The sequence below is a fragment of the Aythya fuligula genome, chromosome 1, assembly GCF_009819795.1.
Source record: "Aythya fuligula isolate bAytFul2 chromosome 1, bAytFul2.pri, whole genome shotgun sequence".
Lineage (NCBI taxonomy): Eukaryota > Metazoa > Chordata > Aves > Anseriformes > Anatidae > Aythya > Aythya fuligula.
The window spans coordinates 84,212,875-84,227,866 of NC_045559.1; the positions used below are offsets into that span (position 1 = coordinate 84,212,875).

General features: G+C 39.8%; 1 protein-coding gene across 1 annotated transcript in view; it reads left to right on the top strand.

Moving 5' to 3' along the window:
- Positions 1 to 14,992, top strand: part of SPAG17 (sperm associated antigen 17) — a 110,807-nt gene that overhangs the window by 90,588 nt on the left and 5,227 nt on the right. Inside the window, exons 37-45 of the mRNA XM_032191733.1 lie at positions 730 to 843; positions 3,267 to 3,312; positions 5,617 to 5,719; positions 6,124 to 6,177; positions 7,292 to 7,394; positions 8,601 to 8,697; positions 10,010 to 10,108; positions 10,911 to 11,062; positions 11,530 to 11,699. Of these exons, the coding sequence (XP_032047624.1) occupies positions 730 to 843; positions 3,267 to 3,312; positions 5,617 to 5,719; positions 6,124 to 6,177; positions 7,292 to 7,394; positions 8,601 to 8,697; positions 10,010 to 10,108; positions 10,911 to 11,062; positions 11,530 to 11,699 (938 nt within the window). The remainder of the gene's footprint in view (positions 1 to 729; positions 844 to 3,266; positions 3,313 to 5,616; positions 5,720 to 6,123; positions 6,178 to 7,291; positions 7,395 to 8,600; positions 8,698 to 10,009; positions 10,109 to 10,910; positions 11,063 to 11,529; positions 11,700 to 14,992) is intronic.

The following is a 14,992-nucleotide window of genomic DNA, read 5'->3' on the forward strand; positions in this document are numbered from 1 at the left end:
GTGAGGCATTGGAACAGGCTGCCCAGGGAAGTGGTGGAGTCACCATCCCTGGAAGTCTTTAAAAGACGTTTAGATGTAGAGCTTAAGGATATGGTTTAGTGGGAACTGTTAGCGTTAGGTCAGAGGTTGGACTCGATGATCTTGAGGTCTCTTCCAACCTAGAAATTCTGTGATTCTGTGATTCTGTAATAGTTTACTCAGACACCTGCATGCTCATTCATAATTTCCTTGCTGGTACAGCAGCTGGGAGGCCATCCCTGACTGCATACTGAGAAGCAAGGGGTCACAGTACTGCACCAGAGGATTCTAGGTAGCTCATCACCACCCTCTTGGATATGCTCCAAGTCACACAACTTATTGTGGATGCTAATGTGTGCTTGCGGCCTGCTAGAGATTCAGCAGATGCATGGTGCCATCAGTTTATCAGTTCTTGCAGATTCAACAGTATTGCTAGTCATGAGCGTTGATTAGACTTTGGCAAGATGTTACCTATTGCCTTCTTGGCACATACACCTCTCTTAGACCTCTTAGGTTTTTGTAACTATTTCTCCATAACTATTTCTCTAGATAACCAGTCACACACTGACACAGAAAGGGTCTTTATGACACTGAGAAGCACATGCATCCATTGCTTCTACAAACCTTTTTCTCTATATATGTGTCCATTAAGTCTACTTCTGCAAAGCATACATCTGCCTCTTTCTTGTTCTTTTTCCATTGTTCCACAAGGAATACATAGAAAACATTTTAAAACAGGAAAGTGAGCTGGAAGAGATGAATGTAAAAGAACCAAGAACAGAAGATGAAAAAGAGAATGCTGCAAATCTCCTTGATCTGGTTACGGTGAGAAAAAATATGTATATATAATTTTAAAGTGCTTCTTTCCAACAAATATGTTGTATTGTGTTGCAAGTGTCATCCTTAAAACACATCTTAATCTATTAATAGAATAGCAAATGTTTGGATAGCACAATGCCACCTCTGCTGTAGTTTAATGGTGAAGCAGGCCACACTGAGCATTCATCTGGACTACTGAACATCACTACTGCCATTCTGGTTAAGCAATGACGAAAACAGCTTATGAGTTTAGCCTCTTCAGAATGATACATTCCCAAACACAAAGGCCAAAAATGACTGAAGTACTTGTGTCTCCCAGATTTAGGATGAGAATGTTTCCAGGCTGTTGTCACTCCAGCTAAGAAACTTGCCTTTTCAGTCACTGCAACCTCCATACCAAGAGTTAAAACCTGCTTTTGGGGTAATCCAAAAACAAACTGGATCATTATCTGGATAGGCTGCACCGATGGGCTGAGGTCAACTGCATGAAGTTCAACAAGGCCAAGTGCCGGGTCCTGCACCTGGGGCGCAATAACCCCAAGCAGAGCTACAGGCTGGGAGAGGAATGGTTGGAGAGCTGCCAGGCAGAGAAGGACCTGGGAGTGATGGTGGATAGTCGGCTGAATATGAGCCAGCAGTGTGCTCAGGTGGCCAAGAAGGCCAACAGCATCCTGGCTTGTATCAGGAACAGTGTGACCAGCAGGGCTAGGGAGGTGATCGTCCCCCTGTACTCAGCTCTGGTGAGGCCGCACCTCGAGTACTGTGTTCAGTTTTGGGCCCCTCACTACAAGAAGGACATGGAGATGCTTGAGCGGGTTCAGAGAAGGGCGACGAAGCTGGTGAGGGGCCTGGAGAACAAGTCCTACGAGGAGCGGCTGAGGGAGCTGGGCTTGTTCAGCCTGGAGAAGAGGAGGCTCAGGGGCGACCTTATCGCTCTTTTTAGGTACCTCAAGGGAGGCTGTAGCGAGGTGGGGGTTGGCCTGTTCTCCCACGTGCCTGGTGACAGGACGAGGGGGAATGGGCTTAAGTTGAGCCAGGGGAGTTTTAGGTTAGATGTTAGGAAGAACTTCTTCACTGAAAGGGTTGTGAGGCACTGGAACAGGCTGCCCAGGGAAGTGGTGGAGTCACCATCCCTGGAAGTCTTCAAAAGACGTTTAGATGTAGAGCTTAGGGATATGGTTTAGTGGGGACTGTTAGCGTTAGGTCAGAGGTTGGACTCGATGACCTTGAGGTCTCTTCCAACCTAGAAATTCTGTGATTCTGTGTGATTCTGTGATTATTACTTGCCTCTGCCTGTATTTTGGGCACATATGCTCTGTTACTTTGCACAGCAAATTAGACTGTGAGAAGAAAAGGGAGAGGAATAGGAAAGGTGGGAAAAAGGAGAAGAGGGACTTGGAGTAGGAGTCAGGAAATGGTGAGGTGAGTGGGAGATGTGTGGTGAAAATAAACTAGAAAAGTTCACGCAGCAGAAGTGGGTGGGCATTAGAATGAATAAAAGAGACACTGTTTACATCTTATGTTAAGAATGATCATAGATGTAGTGGTCAGTTTGTTCTATTTCAGTTCTTTAAATCATTTATTTCCTACAGCTTTCTTTAAAATTTGTTATTCTGTGTTAACTCATATGCTATTTTTAATAGTTACTAAAGTGTTTTCTTTTTTAGTCTCATTTAGGAAATGTTTTTTATTTCCATTTAGTCAAATAATAAGCATATAGTGACTTCAAACATACTGAATTTAAAATACTGGCATTTGATTTAGTCATTTTATTGTAAATATTCACTACCAAATGATGTATCCACCTTTCAAAAGCAAATATATTCTAGCAAATGAACATTGTTTTAGGCTTAGAGTCCCTCCTCCCAAGTCTCCACTGTTCCTTCGCTGTTACAACCTAGATAGCATGGTCATAAGAACCCTGGCTTCCACTTAACTGTTTCAGGGCCAGTATGAAAATAAAGGAAATGTCTTAGTAAAAGTATCTCGCACCGCTCAAACACTTTACTATCAACCAACCTCAGGAGAGTTCCTCATTAATGAAACCTGCAAATTTCTGAATACAATTCCTATTGATTTGATTTCTTGTGTCCATGAGTTTTAAATCTGGTTCAAATCCTTTGCAGAAGATTTTGAGTTTGAATATGAACTGGCTTAATTGGTTTAATAAACAGCAACCATGTAAAATATGAAGCCACCTGTCAAGTGCATCATTAAGAAAGAAAAAAGTACCTGTTTAGACCAGGGAAGTAGTACCTCGTTTCATTTTGTCCCAGCTCTTGTTTTCTAACACACTGAAATACCTTCATTCCTGTAGTCACATTCTCAGGTAACAGAGTAACACTTGTTTGGATTAGAAATCCTTTGAAGAGGATGCTATTGTGAGATCTGTTTCTCGCCTTGTCACAGTTATTTGTTCTTCATTTCAGTCCTTCCCTATATGGGAGAAGTCATCTGAAGATCTCAGTGCCAGAGGTAATAACAATTGAATATCTATCTTTTAAAACCATTGAATGCCATAGTAAATATTAAAGTACAGTAGTAGTATTTTGAAAGAAGTAACACAAAAGTGAATTAATCTGTATGCTACGTACATGCTTCCATCTCTTTCATTTTGAGCATGATTTGCTTAGGGGTTGGAACTAGATGATCTTTAAGGTCCCTTCCAACCCAAGCCATTCTATGATTCTGTGATATTCACAGGTGGTTAGAGCTTGTTAGCATCGATGATTCAGTACCTCTAAAAAAAACACTTCCTGTGTTTAGGTATGTGCATGTGTCACTTTGATCCACATTTCTGTGTGTACGCAGTTTTCTCAGGTATAAGAACTATGACACAGCTCTACTTGGTTAACTTTATACATATATCAATATTTCAGATATGTTTTTCAAAGCAACTGGGTACATCCTGGTTGTTAATTACATTTGAAAATCATGTCTCAAACAGTCATGTTTTGGTTCCGTCAGCCTTGTCTGAGGGAAAAGAAGGGCAAATGTACTAGAATCATAGAATATCCTGAATTTTCTGAGTTAGAAGGGGCCCACAAGATTATTGAGTCCAATTCTTGACTCCACAATGGACTACCTAAAAATTAAACATATGACTAAGAGCATTGACCAAGCACTTCTTGAACTCCAGTAGTCTTGGTGCCATGACCACTGCCCTGAGGAGCCTGCTCTAGTACCCTCATGTCAGTGAGGAGCCTTTTCCTAATATTGATTGGGTACTTTCCTAATATCCAATCCTTGTCGCGGTGTCATGCCATTCCCTCTGGTCCTGGTACTGTCCCCAGAGAGCAGATCTCAGCGCCTGGCCCTCCACTGCCCTTCATGAGGAAGCTGTAGACTGCCATGAGGTCTCCCCTCAGTCTGCTCTTCTCTGGGCTGAACAAAGTGATTTCAGCCACTCCTCATACATCTTCCCCTCTAGACCGTTCACCATGTCTGTTGACCTCCTTTGGACACTCTCTCATAGCTTTATATAATTCTTATACTGTGACACCAAAACTGCCCTAAGTACTGAAGGTGAGGCTGCACCAGCACAGAGTATAGCAGGACAGTCCCTTCCCTCAGTTGGCTAGCAGTGCTGTGCTTGATGCACCTCAGGGTACAGTTGGCTTTTTTGGCTGCCAGGGCACACTGCCTTGCTAAGAGTATTTCTGTTTGTTAAAAAAATATCAAAGCACAATATGCAATGTAAATGGAAACTGCTGCAAAGGCTTGCTACAGTTTTCTGATTTTAAAAATATAATCAAAACATGCTTCTAATATACCATTATTAACAAGGAAGATAAAGAGAAGATCTTTAAAAGAGGCAAAAATAGAAAGAAAAAAATAGAAGGAAAATACAAGTTATTTTATTGTTAAAAAGGTGACCTTTTTTTTCTTTTTTAAATTGCTATTACATAATTCCTAAAACACTAACAGATGTTGTCGTGATCAAATAGGATCATATCTCTCAAATACTCATATATCCTAAGTTTTGCCACAAAAATTTTGTTTGAACCAATAAAATTTCTTTGAATTCACAGTCTAGGTGCAAAGCTTGAAGTAAGCAGCACATTTTATAGAAGATGTAAGTAGACAGGGAAATTCTTTGTTAAAGCCCCCAAATTTTTCTGAGTCTTAAATATGGAAAGTTTGGCTTTTCTGCGTTGTACATGTTGAAGCAGTAGTTCCTTCCGTGAGAATATTGATTGTGACTGTGAAGGCAGATACAATTAAGTACAACGTAAGACTGCTGAAAGTAATAAAGGTACCTGAAAGCCCACATTATTTTCTTCACCTGGAGACAGAGACCTGGCATGTTGGTTTCCACTCAAAGTGACTGAATGCGAGCAACTTTTCCTATTCACAGGTATTTGATTTGTGTCTTGAAAGAACATAAATATATTTCAGGAAATACAGTGTGGAGGTTTGAGCTTAATATGCTTCTGTTTTTTTTCTACATTGAACTGAATTTTGCCTCTTATTCCACACTAATAAAGAATCTGTAATTGGCCTTTCTCATAAAATTGCTTATTGACTGTATAAGACAGAAGAATCCAGGTTTCTCTTCAACTGGCTCTGCAGTATTATCCTGGCAATAAATCTTTAATTTGATTAAAAGTACAGGGATGTAAATAATAAGGACTAATTTTATCTTCACTGCTTTTAAACCATAGGTTTTCATTAAATGTTAGAAAGAAGCATTAAAAATATATCCTTTTACATGTTATTCATAACAGTTACAAATGTTTAGGATAACACTTATATTAAGTAATATTCTATACTCTGCAGCTAACATAACTGAGCTATATGAACATGCAGTCGCTTCCCAATACCAGCATCACACAGAGAAGACAGTCACTAAGCAAACAGAGGAACAGGAGCAGAGTTTCAGGTAGGACAGACCAGTAAAAGCTGATGTAAATAACATGAAGGATGGAACCAAGCTGACTGTCATTAAGAACCAGGACCTAGATCTCTAGATACATATCACAATAGCTTTTCCTATGATTATTTTGTCCCTCTATGCCTCTTTTTCTTTATCTGAAAAATGTTTGAAAGTTTGTCGGAAAAGGATTTTGTGGGTTACTTCGGTTGAATAATACAATAAAAATTAGGAGTTGTGCAAACAATTTTGCTGCAAAATATACAAATCTAAGTCATGAGTCCTTAGTTAAAATTAATATACTTCATAAAGAGCATTTCTTTCCAGGGTTATCTTATAAATGTGTTTGTGCTTATAAAACATTATGCTAGTTTTCTCATTTTCACTTCTTTTTTTCCTTGCTGATCATTCAGCAAAAATGGACAAACATCAGCATCCAAATGGCAAAGCAAACTACAGGAGTACAGGTATGAGTATTAGTAGGACAGAAAGTTAATTGTTTTAAGAGCCAACTTATGTCTACATTTGGAAAGATTGTTATTGTTTTCACCATTCATTCACAATGAGAAACACAGCAATGTTTTCACACATTCATTCACAATGAACTTAAAATATTTTGACAGCTATTTAGGTCATTCACTGTATCTCAGATTATACAGAACAACCTGAAATGGTGATGAACTAGGATTATGATCTTTCTTGATTTTGTGAGAGGTTAAATAGCAATTGAAAACAACGTTCTTCCCTATTATTTCTTAGTTACTTTCTAACTGACTTGCATGAGATAAATTTTTTTTAATGTATATAATTTCAAATTTATACTTTAATATAACATTTTCCACTATTTTGCATACAATTTAAAGAATATATATATCTATATATCTGTATAGCCAGCACTGAAGAATATCATGTGCAGTTCTGGCTCTAAAATCAGCGTCAAAACTCTCAATAAGATTAAAAGGGTGAGGATTTCTGCAAGTCATTGAAACAATAGTTGTGTAATAGTGGACTAACTCAAGCTGAAAACATAAGTGGTCTTTATTCATGTGAGTTTTACCTTCAGAGGTTTGAACAGCTTTTTCTGAGTATCCACAGAGACATCAAGTTTTTCTGTTATAAAATGAGGAAATTTGATTAATTTTGTTTTATAAATTTAAATTTTTTTTTGCAATCATAATGCATTCGAAACACCAATCCTCAGGTTTAGATATTTGTTGGAAGGTTCAAAAGGCAATATACTGGCAGTCTTGGACACGTTCCACAAGATTTAGAGAACTGGAGCATGTTTGGAGGAGGAACTCTTTGGAGCAGTGAACCCACAATTTATACGCATTTTGATCAGCCCCTCCATAAATCAGTATCTGCAGAGGACTTTGTCTCTGCATGCCAGACTAGCCTCTTCTCAGTTACTACTGAGAAAACTGCAAGAATATTGTTCAATGTGATTAACCAGAAAACAAAATGCCACTTGCCACTCTTCTATTTCACAGTGTTTCAGACATAATACTGAAAAACAGGGTGAACTCGGTTATAATGCTTTTTTCTTTCTTTTCATTACTAACAATGACAAAAATTTCTTAGGAAAGAACTTGATGAAGAAAAGGAAACCTTAATGGCAATAAGAAACAAAATAATTCCTCCATATTTTGAATCAGAATGGGGCAAGGCATTTCTCTCAAAACAGGTAAAGGAACTGAAGACTAGATATGTTTATGTGAGGCCAGGTAGCTTCTGTCATCATCCCACAAAGACAGTTACGGTTTTACATCTCAGCCTCAAATTATCTCAATAAACTGTTACAGAGGACAGTTGTGGCAGAATTAATACTGGGAATTATATGCCCTTGTCAAAGGAAACATATCACAGAATCACAGAATCACAGAATTTTCTAGGTTGGAAGAGACCTCAAGGTCATCGAGTCCAACCTCCAACCTAACGCTAACAGCCCTCCACTAAACCATATCCCTAAGCTCTACATCTAAACGTCTTTTGAAGACTTCCAAGGATGGTGACTCCACCACTTCCCTGGGCAGCCTGTTCCAATGCCTCACAACCCTTTCAGTGAAGAAGTTCTTCCTAACATCTAGCCTAAAACTCCCCTGGCTCAACTTAAACCCATTCCCCCTCGTCCTGTCACCAGGCACGTGGGAGAACAGGCCAACCCCCACCTCGCTACAGCCTCCCTTGAGGTACCTAAAAAGAGCGATAAGGTCGCCCCTGAGCCTCCTCTTCTCCAGGCTGAACAAGCCCAGCTCCCTCAGCCGCTCCTCGTAGGACTTGTTCTCCAGGCCCCTCACCAGCTTCGTCGCCCTTCTCTGCACCCGCTCAAGCACCTCCATGTCCTTCTTGTAGCGAGGGGCCCAAAACTGAACACAGTACTCGAGGTGCGGCCTCACCAGAGCTGAGTACAGGGGGACGATCACCTCCCTAGCCCTGCCATATCTTGGAGATGGTGTATATTTACTGAGTCCAAACTATGTAGATTCCTTATTTAAAGTCTGGAGACAGTCTGATTCAGAACAGATGCTGAACCTTGGGTCTTTTCATTCACCCCTTGAAACCTCTCTCTGTTAACTGGAAAGGAAATCAGTAAGATTAAACCACCCATGTTAACTGGAGGTGGCCTTGGGAACTTTCCTGTTGTATTCTCACCTGATCAATGCTCTGAGTATAAAGTATCTTCAAAAACATACTTTGGAATCCATGGTATACTTATAAGTACTATTCTTACTACTTAGGTTCTCCTTATTTATTTCCATTGCTTTTTTTTTTTTTTTTTTTTTTTGGGGGGGGGGGAGTAGGGGGAGAGGAGAAGGATGCTATTTTTGTTGTTTTGTTTTTTAGTGTTTCTGGTTAGAATACCTAAGCTCCCTTTCTTCCTTTTCTCTAGTTTCCTGATGTGGAAGCACTGTCTAAGGAGCTTCCTCCAGTTCCAAAAGTAGAAAGTGAAAATCTCCTTTTAGAGACAATCAAAAACCCCAGGACAGGTAATTTGAGCTCTACTGTCTGGTAACATTTTAATATCTTCTTTCTTGTATTATTCAGTTGTCTCATTCCATACTGCAGTTAAATTTAAGAATAAATTATCTGCCCATATGTATTCCGGCATTTTGATACATGAAGTGCTTGGACCACAATAACCATATCTATTCTTATACATGAAACACAGCAGCATTCCCTGACACTGAGATACATCAGTATGGACAAAGCTGTCTATGCTAGTAAATTCAGTCTCCTCAAAAAAGATGATCTTTTCCTTAGCCAAAACTCATTTACCCAACAGTATTTCTGGGGGGACTGCTCAATAGCACAGTCAATATCATTCTAGTGTTCAGCAATTTAACCATATAGATTAACACGTTTAAATATCTGGGAATGTTCCTGTTTGATCCACTGATACTGATGCAGTCTGAGACTTCAATGTTTCATGCATTGAAGAAGCCTTTACAGACAGGCACCACTGAATATAAAAGTACCATAGGCTTTGGATGCAAAGTTGAAGAATTGTGCTATGAATGTGGGGGTTGATGGATAAAAAATGCTCACAAAAACCTTAAGTGAAATAAACAATAGTCAGAAGTGGATGAGCAAGAAATGGGTGGCCAAGTTTGGAAACAGACTAGTATGAGTGCAGGAAAAAGCTGAGCAATGGTACAAATAGTGAAATTAAAGGGGAAGAGCAGAAACTTGGGGACTGGAGCAGAAAGGATGTGCAATAGGAAACATGCAGGGTAGTATAGTTTAGAAAAATACAGGGGGAAGCACATGAAGGCAGAGGAAGCAGTGACTGAGGGTAAGCAGTGTAAGAGTAGATCATCTGAGGTTTAAGCTTCACAGCATTGAGAGGAATACTTCAGTTCTGTTTGAAAGGCATCTCTAGCAAGTACTAAGATGATGTAGTGAGATAAAAAGTTGTACACAGGAAAGAATCATGTTAGGAAAGCAGTCCTCCATGGAGTTTTATCAGACCCCTGCTAGTTCCCGTATTTCCTCCTTTTGCAGTTACCAGAAGGCCTGTGCTGGATTGTTCATTAGACTTTCCTGACTTATTTCTCAGTTAGCCAGAGAACAAGAAATAAAGTATCATAAGATACACATTTTTAAATGATCTTTGTTGCCTTGTGGAGCAAAATGTTACATGCAGAATTTTTGTAGCCCCCTCACGGTCATGTAAACAGTTTTCAAAGATTGTCTAAATTAAAGTGCCAAATACATTGGGATTTTTTTTTCACGTGTTTATTAAAACAATGATGATTGTGAAAAACACTTGTCACAGTATCCCATTATTTTTTCCTTCAGTATCTGAGTGTCTTAACAGCACAAGTGATTCTTCACCTTCTCCTGGTCTTCTGCTGAAGACTCCTTCAAAGCATAGAAAAGGTTCCAGCAGCACAACAGGTAAGGCTGCCTTCCAGAGTGGTGTTTGGAGTAGGTTAATTTCTGTTGTCTTATAACTTGACAAAGTATGTACAGTAGAAATTTAAATACAACTATTTCTGTTCAGCATTCTGAAAGTGCATTTGAACACAACTGGCAGAAAGGAAGAACACTACAAAAATAATGGGAGAAATTCCCTCCGTTATCCTAGCAGACTGCTATAATAATATGGGTATGGGGGGGATGGCAGAACTGCAGACACAAGCAAGCTATAATTCCTCCCCTAAAACATTTCCATTGGCCATTGCTGTGCTCACTCTGTCTGTGTTATACAACGGAGCACAGTTCAAAGATGACAGGGCAGGGGCTTGGCTGATGACGTGGTAGACCATCTTAGCTCCGGAATCAGAAGTATACAGGTAACACACATGAATGAATTGTTGTATTCAAGATAATAAATCCTGCTAAGAGACAGGGATTACTAGCTAGTTGTGCTTACAGACTTGTACTGCTTTGGGACCTAGACTAGAATTTGTTGCTATGTGGACATACAGATTTGGCTTGACCAACCTGGGTGTTCATTGTGCAGTCTAGGCATGCCTTTGGAATAGTAATGTCCTCAAATTCAGTTTCAGTGCTTGGGGTTTTTGTACTTCCTCTTCTGTTTTTAATCACTTCCATAGGTGTTTGTATTTTCACTGCATGTTTCCACTGTGATGCTTCCAAACTATTATTAAATTTTAATTACTTGCTAGCATTTTTTTAAATGTACTTGGAATTTGGTGCTTAGTTTTTTGTGCTTTTGGAAATATTTTCTTTCTAGATCTAAGCAAGGCTGAAGGGTCACAAGAGATACCCTTTCAACTTAAAGTTCAGAGTCTGCTGGTGAATGTTGCAGGACAGCCAAGAAAAGAGAAAGTGAAATTACCATCATCACTCCAGGGAAGAAAACCAAACTCCATACCACATAAAAAGGTAAAATAGCATCTTTTTTGTTAATACTAATATTCTCTCAGTCATGTGTTTTGCATAAAATCTTCATTCTGGAGCAATACTGGACAATGTTTTGAATCTGTCTACTGAAACAATAGAGCTTACATTTTACACATAAATTTACTAGCCATTCTAAAAGTAGCTTTCTCCTCAGCTACTAGGGACCACAGGCACCCACATGAAAGCACTGTTTGCCAAAAGAGTATGCTCAGTTCCCCTGAGATAGCTCAGTGGCTTCCTAGTACGTCCAAAAACTCAAAGCACTATAAATTTGCAGACACTATTAGAAGTACTTAGCTTTGCTTCTTCAGTTAGGGTGCCTTTTTGTAATTTTTCAGCATGAGCGGGCAGAGGTTAAATGTAGGTTAAGTTAGGTTTAGTAGCTCTGAACCCAAGTTGTTGGCCACCAACTTTCTCTGTTGTCTAATACTTTAATTCTGTTTACAAAGATAGAAGATCCTGCCGCAGGAAAGGTCAACATATCTTCTCTTGCAACAACAAAATGGAATCATTGTGGCTTCCATCTCATTCCACCAAGAGTGACGTTTGGAGTACTAAAGGAAGGCTGCACCTATGCAACCACTGTGATTCTGAAGAACGTTGGCATAAACTTTTCAAGGTTAGTTCAAATTCTTAATAACTTGTTTTTCAACTGCCATAATTTGCACTGCTTGTTAACTGTCAACCTTTTCATATGAGAAATATAAAATAACAAATATTATTTTTATATTTAGAATCATTGATAATGACTGAGTGGGTTGAGACAAGGTAATATTAGGAATACTTCAGCGTTATTTGCATATTATTGTTATTAGGAAGGTGCAAATCAGTAATGAACAGCAGGTCCTATATGCATAGGCCTAGCCCATAGCAGATGATATACTGGTTCTTACTGAAGTTCTGAGGTTTAGGGACTGGTATTATGTTTGGCTTTGCTGGAGATGCTGCTGAATGCTGCCTGTCTGACAATCTAAATGGTCTGATTTGTATTCAGGCAGCCATGTCTTGAGCTGCATTGAGAAACAGATTCAGCGGATAAGGATGATATAAAGCATTTATTTGTGCACGTTTCCTTCACTCAGTATCGCCCCTATCAATGAGTGAGAGAAGATAGCACTGCATTACGTTCCAGCATGGTGAGGATAAATCCATTTCTAGGTCTGCAGTCCAGCAGTGCAGTCAGCACTGCCTGACAAAGTACAGGAAGTTATCAGATTTACCCAGCTGCGGTTTAGAAGATATACAAATACAGTAAGAAAATGCTTATGACTGCTTTCTTACTGTGGTAGACTTCCCCTTTGGGGTGACTGCACATATGTTTAATTTAATCACTCTTGCATAAGCACTGTTCCAGAGTTTTTACTTGATCAGCATTCAGGCAAGTGTGCTTATAACCCCTGTCCTCCCAGCTGCCACACACGTGACAGAAAAGAGGGCCAACCATGTTCCTTCCCCTCAGCTCGCTCAACTGTACTTGTCTTAGCTGTGCTATATGCACCTTGCTTTTTAGCTCAAGGAAGAGCCTGCAATAATTGTCTTTGAGTACTACAGTTTTTGAGCTTCCAGCTAGGATTTGTCACATCAGCATAGCTTCAGTTGAATGGGTAGAATCCCACTGGCTGGTTTCAAGAATCGCAGTAGTTAGTGAGATTTTTTTTTTTTCCATTTCAGATGGCTCCAAATCCCCAAAGCTAAAACCTGAGACTATTTTCTTTATAAATTCCTCTGTTCTGAGATAGCTGTTCTTGCCAAAGTATGCCAATGTCACTTTCTTAATCCCACCTATCCTCAATTACACCCTGAAACTGGCAGTATTCCATTTATACTCTCTATCAGGGAGTGTAATGATGGGACAAGGGGTAATAGCTTTAATTTAAAAGAGGGTAGATTTAGATTAGATGTAAGGAAGAAATCATTTACTCAGAGGGTGATGAGGGACTGGAACAGGTTCCCCAGGGAAGCTGTGTATGCCCCATCCCTTGAAGTGGTCAAGGCCATGTTGGATGGGGCTTGGAGCAACCTGGCCTAGTGGAAGGTGTCCCTGCCCGTGGCAGAGGGGTTGGAACCAGGTGATCTTCAAAGTCCTTTCCAACCCAAGCAATTCTATGATTCAGCAGTTAACTGGAGGCTGCTGCTGTTTATGGTTGGGCCAGAGGATCATGGAGGTCTTTTCCAACCTTAATGATTCCATGATTCAGGCCTATCTCAGCCACTTGTCCTAATGGACAGTTATAGACTGCTCTCTCTGAATCATGGACTAAGCCAGACTTGGACCATTCCTGTTATATGGGCCTTTTTTGTACTAGACCAACAGATCACAGGAGAGGGAAGCTAACTGAAGGCAGGGAAATAAACTTCCTACCGTCACGTTAGCCTGGGTCATTCAAAACTTGATTTGTCTTTTTAGCACTGATGATATAGCTTTCAGTTCAACATTAGCACTGATTAAGGAAAATAGAAAGGAAAGCATTAAATAGCCTTAGTCTTGGGTGTGCAAGTGTCACATCCCTGATGGCTGTACCTTCTAATATTGTATGTTTCTTTGGAGCATTCTTCACATGAGCAAGCACCTGTCAAACTTTGCTTTTCTGCATGCAGTCTAATGTCTTTGAAAAGACAATCAAGATTAAGTGTCACAGTGACACTATCTTAGCAGTCACAGCATCTCTTTACTATGGTGCCACAGAGCCAGAGTAACATAAACATAGAGCATTTACCTCTGATATTTGTTCTTCCTCTTTGAGTTGCAAACTATCATCAAAACAGAAACTCAAGGGAGATACACCCAGCTGGAATCCTCCTGGTCTCTTGTCAACTAAGTCAGTCAACTGAGCACTTTAGAAAACTGTTCAAGACCAGCTGAGAGACTCTTATACAACTCCTTCCATCAGAATGGAGGAGGCTAAAATAAAATAAACCAAATTAGATGTGGTATCAAGGGGACATTTCTTCTTTAATGCACATTTCAGCATCATGGTGCATGCTGATAATAAATCAGTAGGTCATATATCAACATCATGTGGCTCAAGATGTGCATGTTATGTTCTTTAGATACATGCAAGAGCACTATATGGAGACAGTCATGGAAAATACCACCCTTATTCTGAGAAATCCAGCTTAACCTTTAAGTCTTTTACTAGCTGCTTGGAGAAGTGAACTAAGTGAGTAGGTGCTGCATGACAGCAGTACACACTGATGGGTTGGCCATTATGGCTCATGGCCACCATGTGCTGAAGCATTTTCCAGGACAGAGTCTGTAGTTTACATGTCTTACAAACTGTCTACACTGTTGCCTTTAGATAAGTCCAGTTTCTCTTAACAGCCAGCACTCCATGAATTACAACAGCCAGTTTATAATTCTGCCAGAGCTTTCCTTAAATTGGAGCCATGTACTGAGCATGCCTCTTCTACTACCTTTGCTTTATCACCTTCTTCTGTAAGAACTGGTAACTTGTTCAGGTGGAAATGAAAATCACAGGGTAAAGTTAAAAAGTTTGTTTGTTAGGTTTTTACAAGCCAGAGCCACAACAGAACATAACTATCTGCATAGTGTTGATTAAGCAAAGGGACAAGGGAATGTCCCATCACAATGATCTGGAGCAAGGGAAGTTGCACGCACGTGGCAAAAGGACTGCACAGATATGAAACAATCAATGAGAAATGAAACAAAACTACTGCCTTAGTGGATACCATGAAATTAAAGAGGCTCATTTACGTGAAATATATACCAGGATCGTGCTTTACAATAGAATCACATCAAACCACATCAAACAAAGATCAGTAAGGACTTCTGGATGTGCAATACACAGGTGTTTGTGAAAAAGATGCAAGTTCAGCTTCCTGTGTGTATCCAGGCTTAGGCTGCAGATGTTTCACGTCCTGTTTTAAGGACGAGGCAGAGTAATGAGCTCT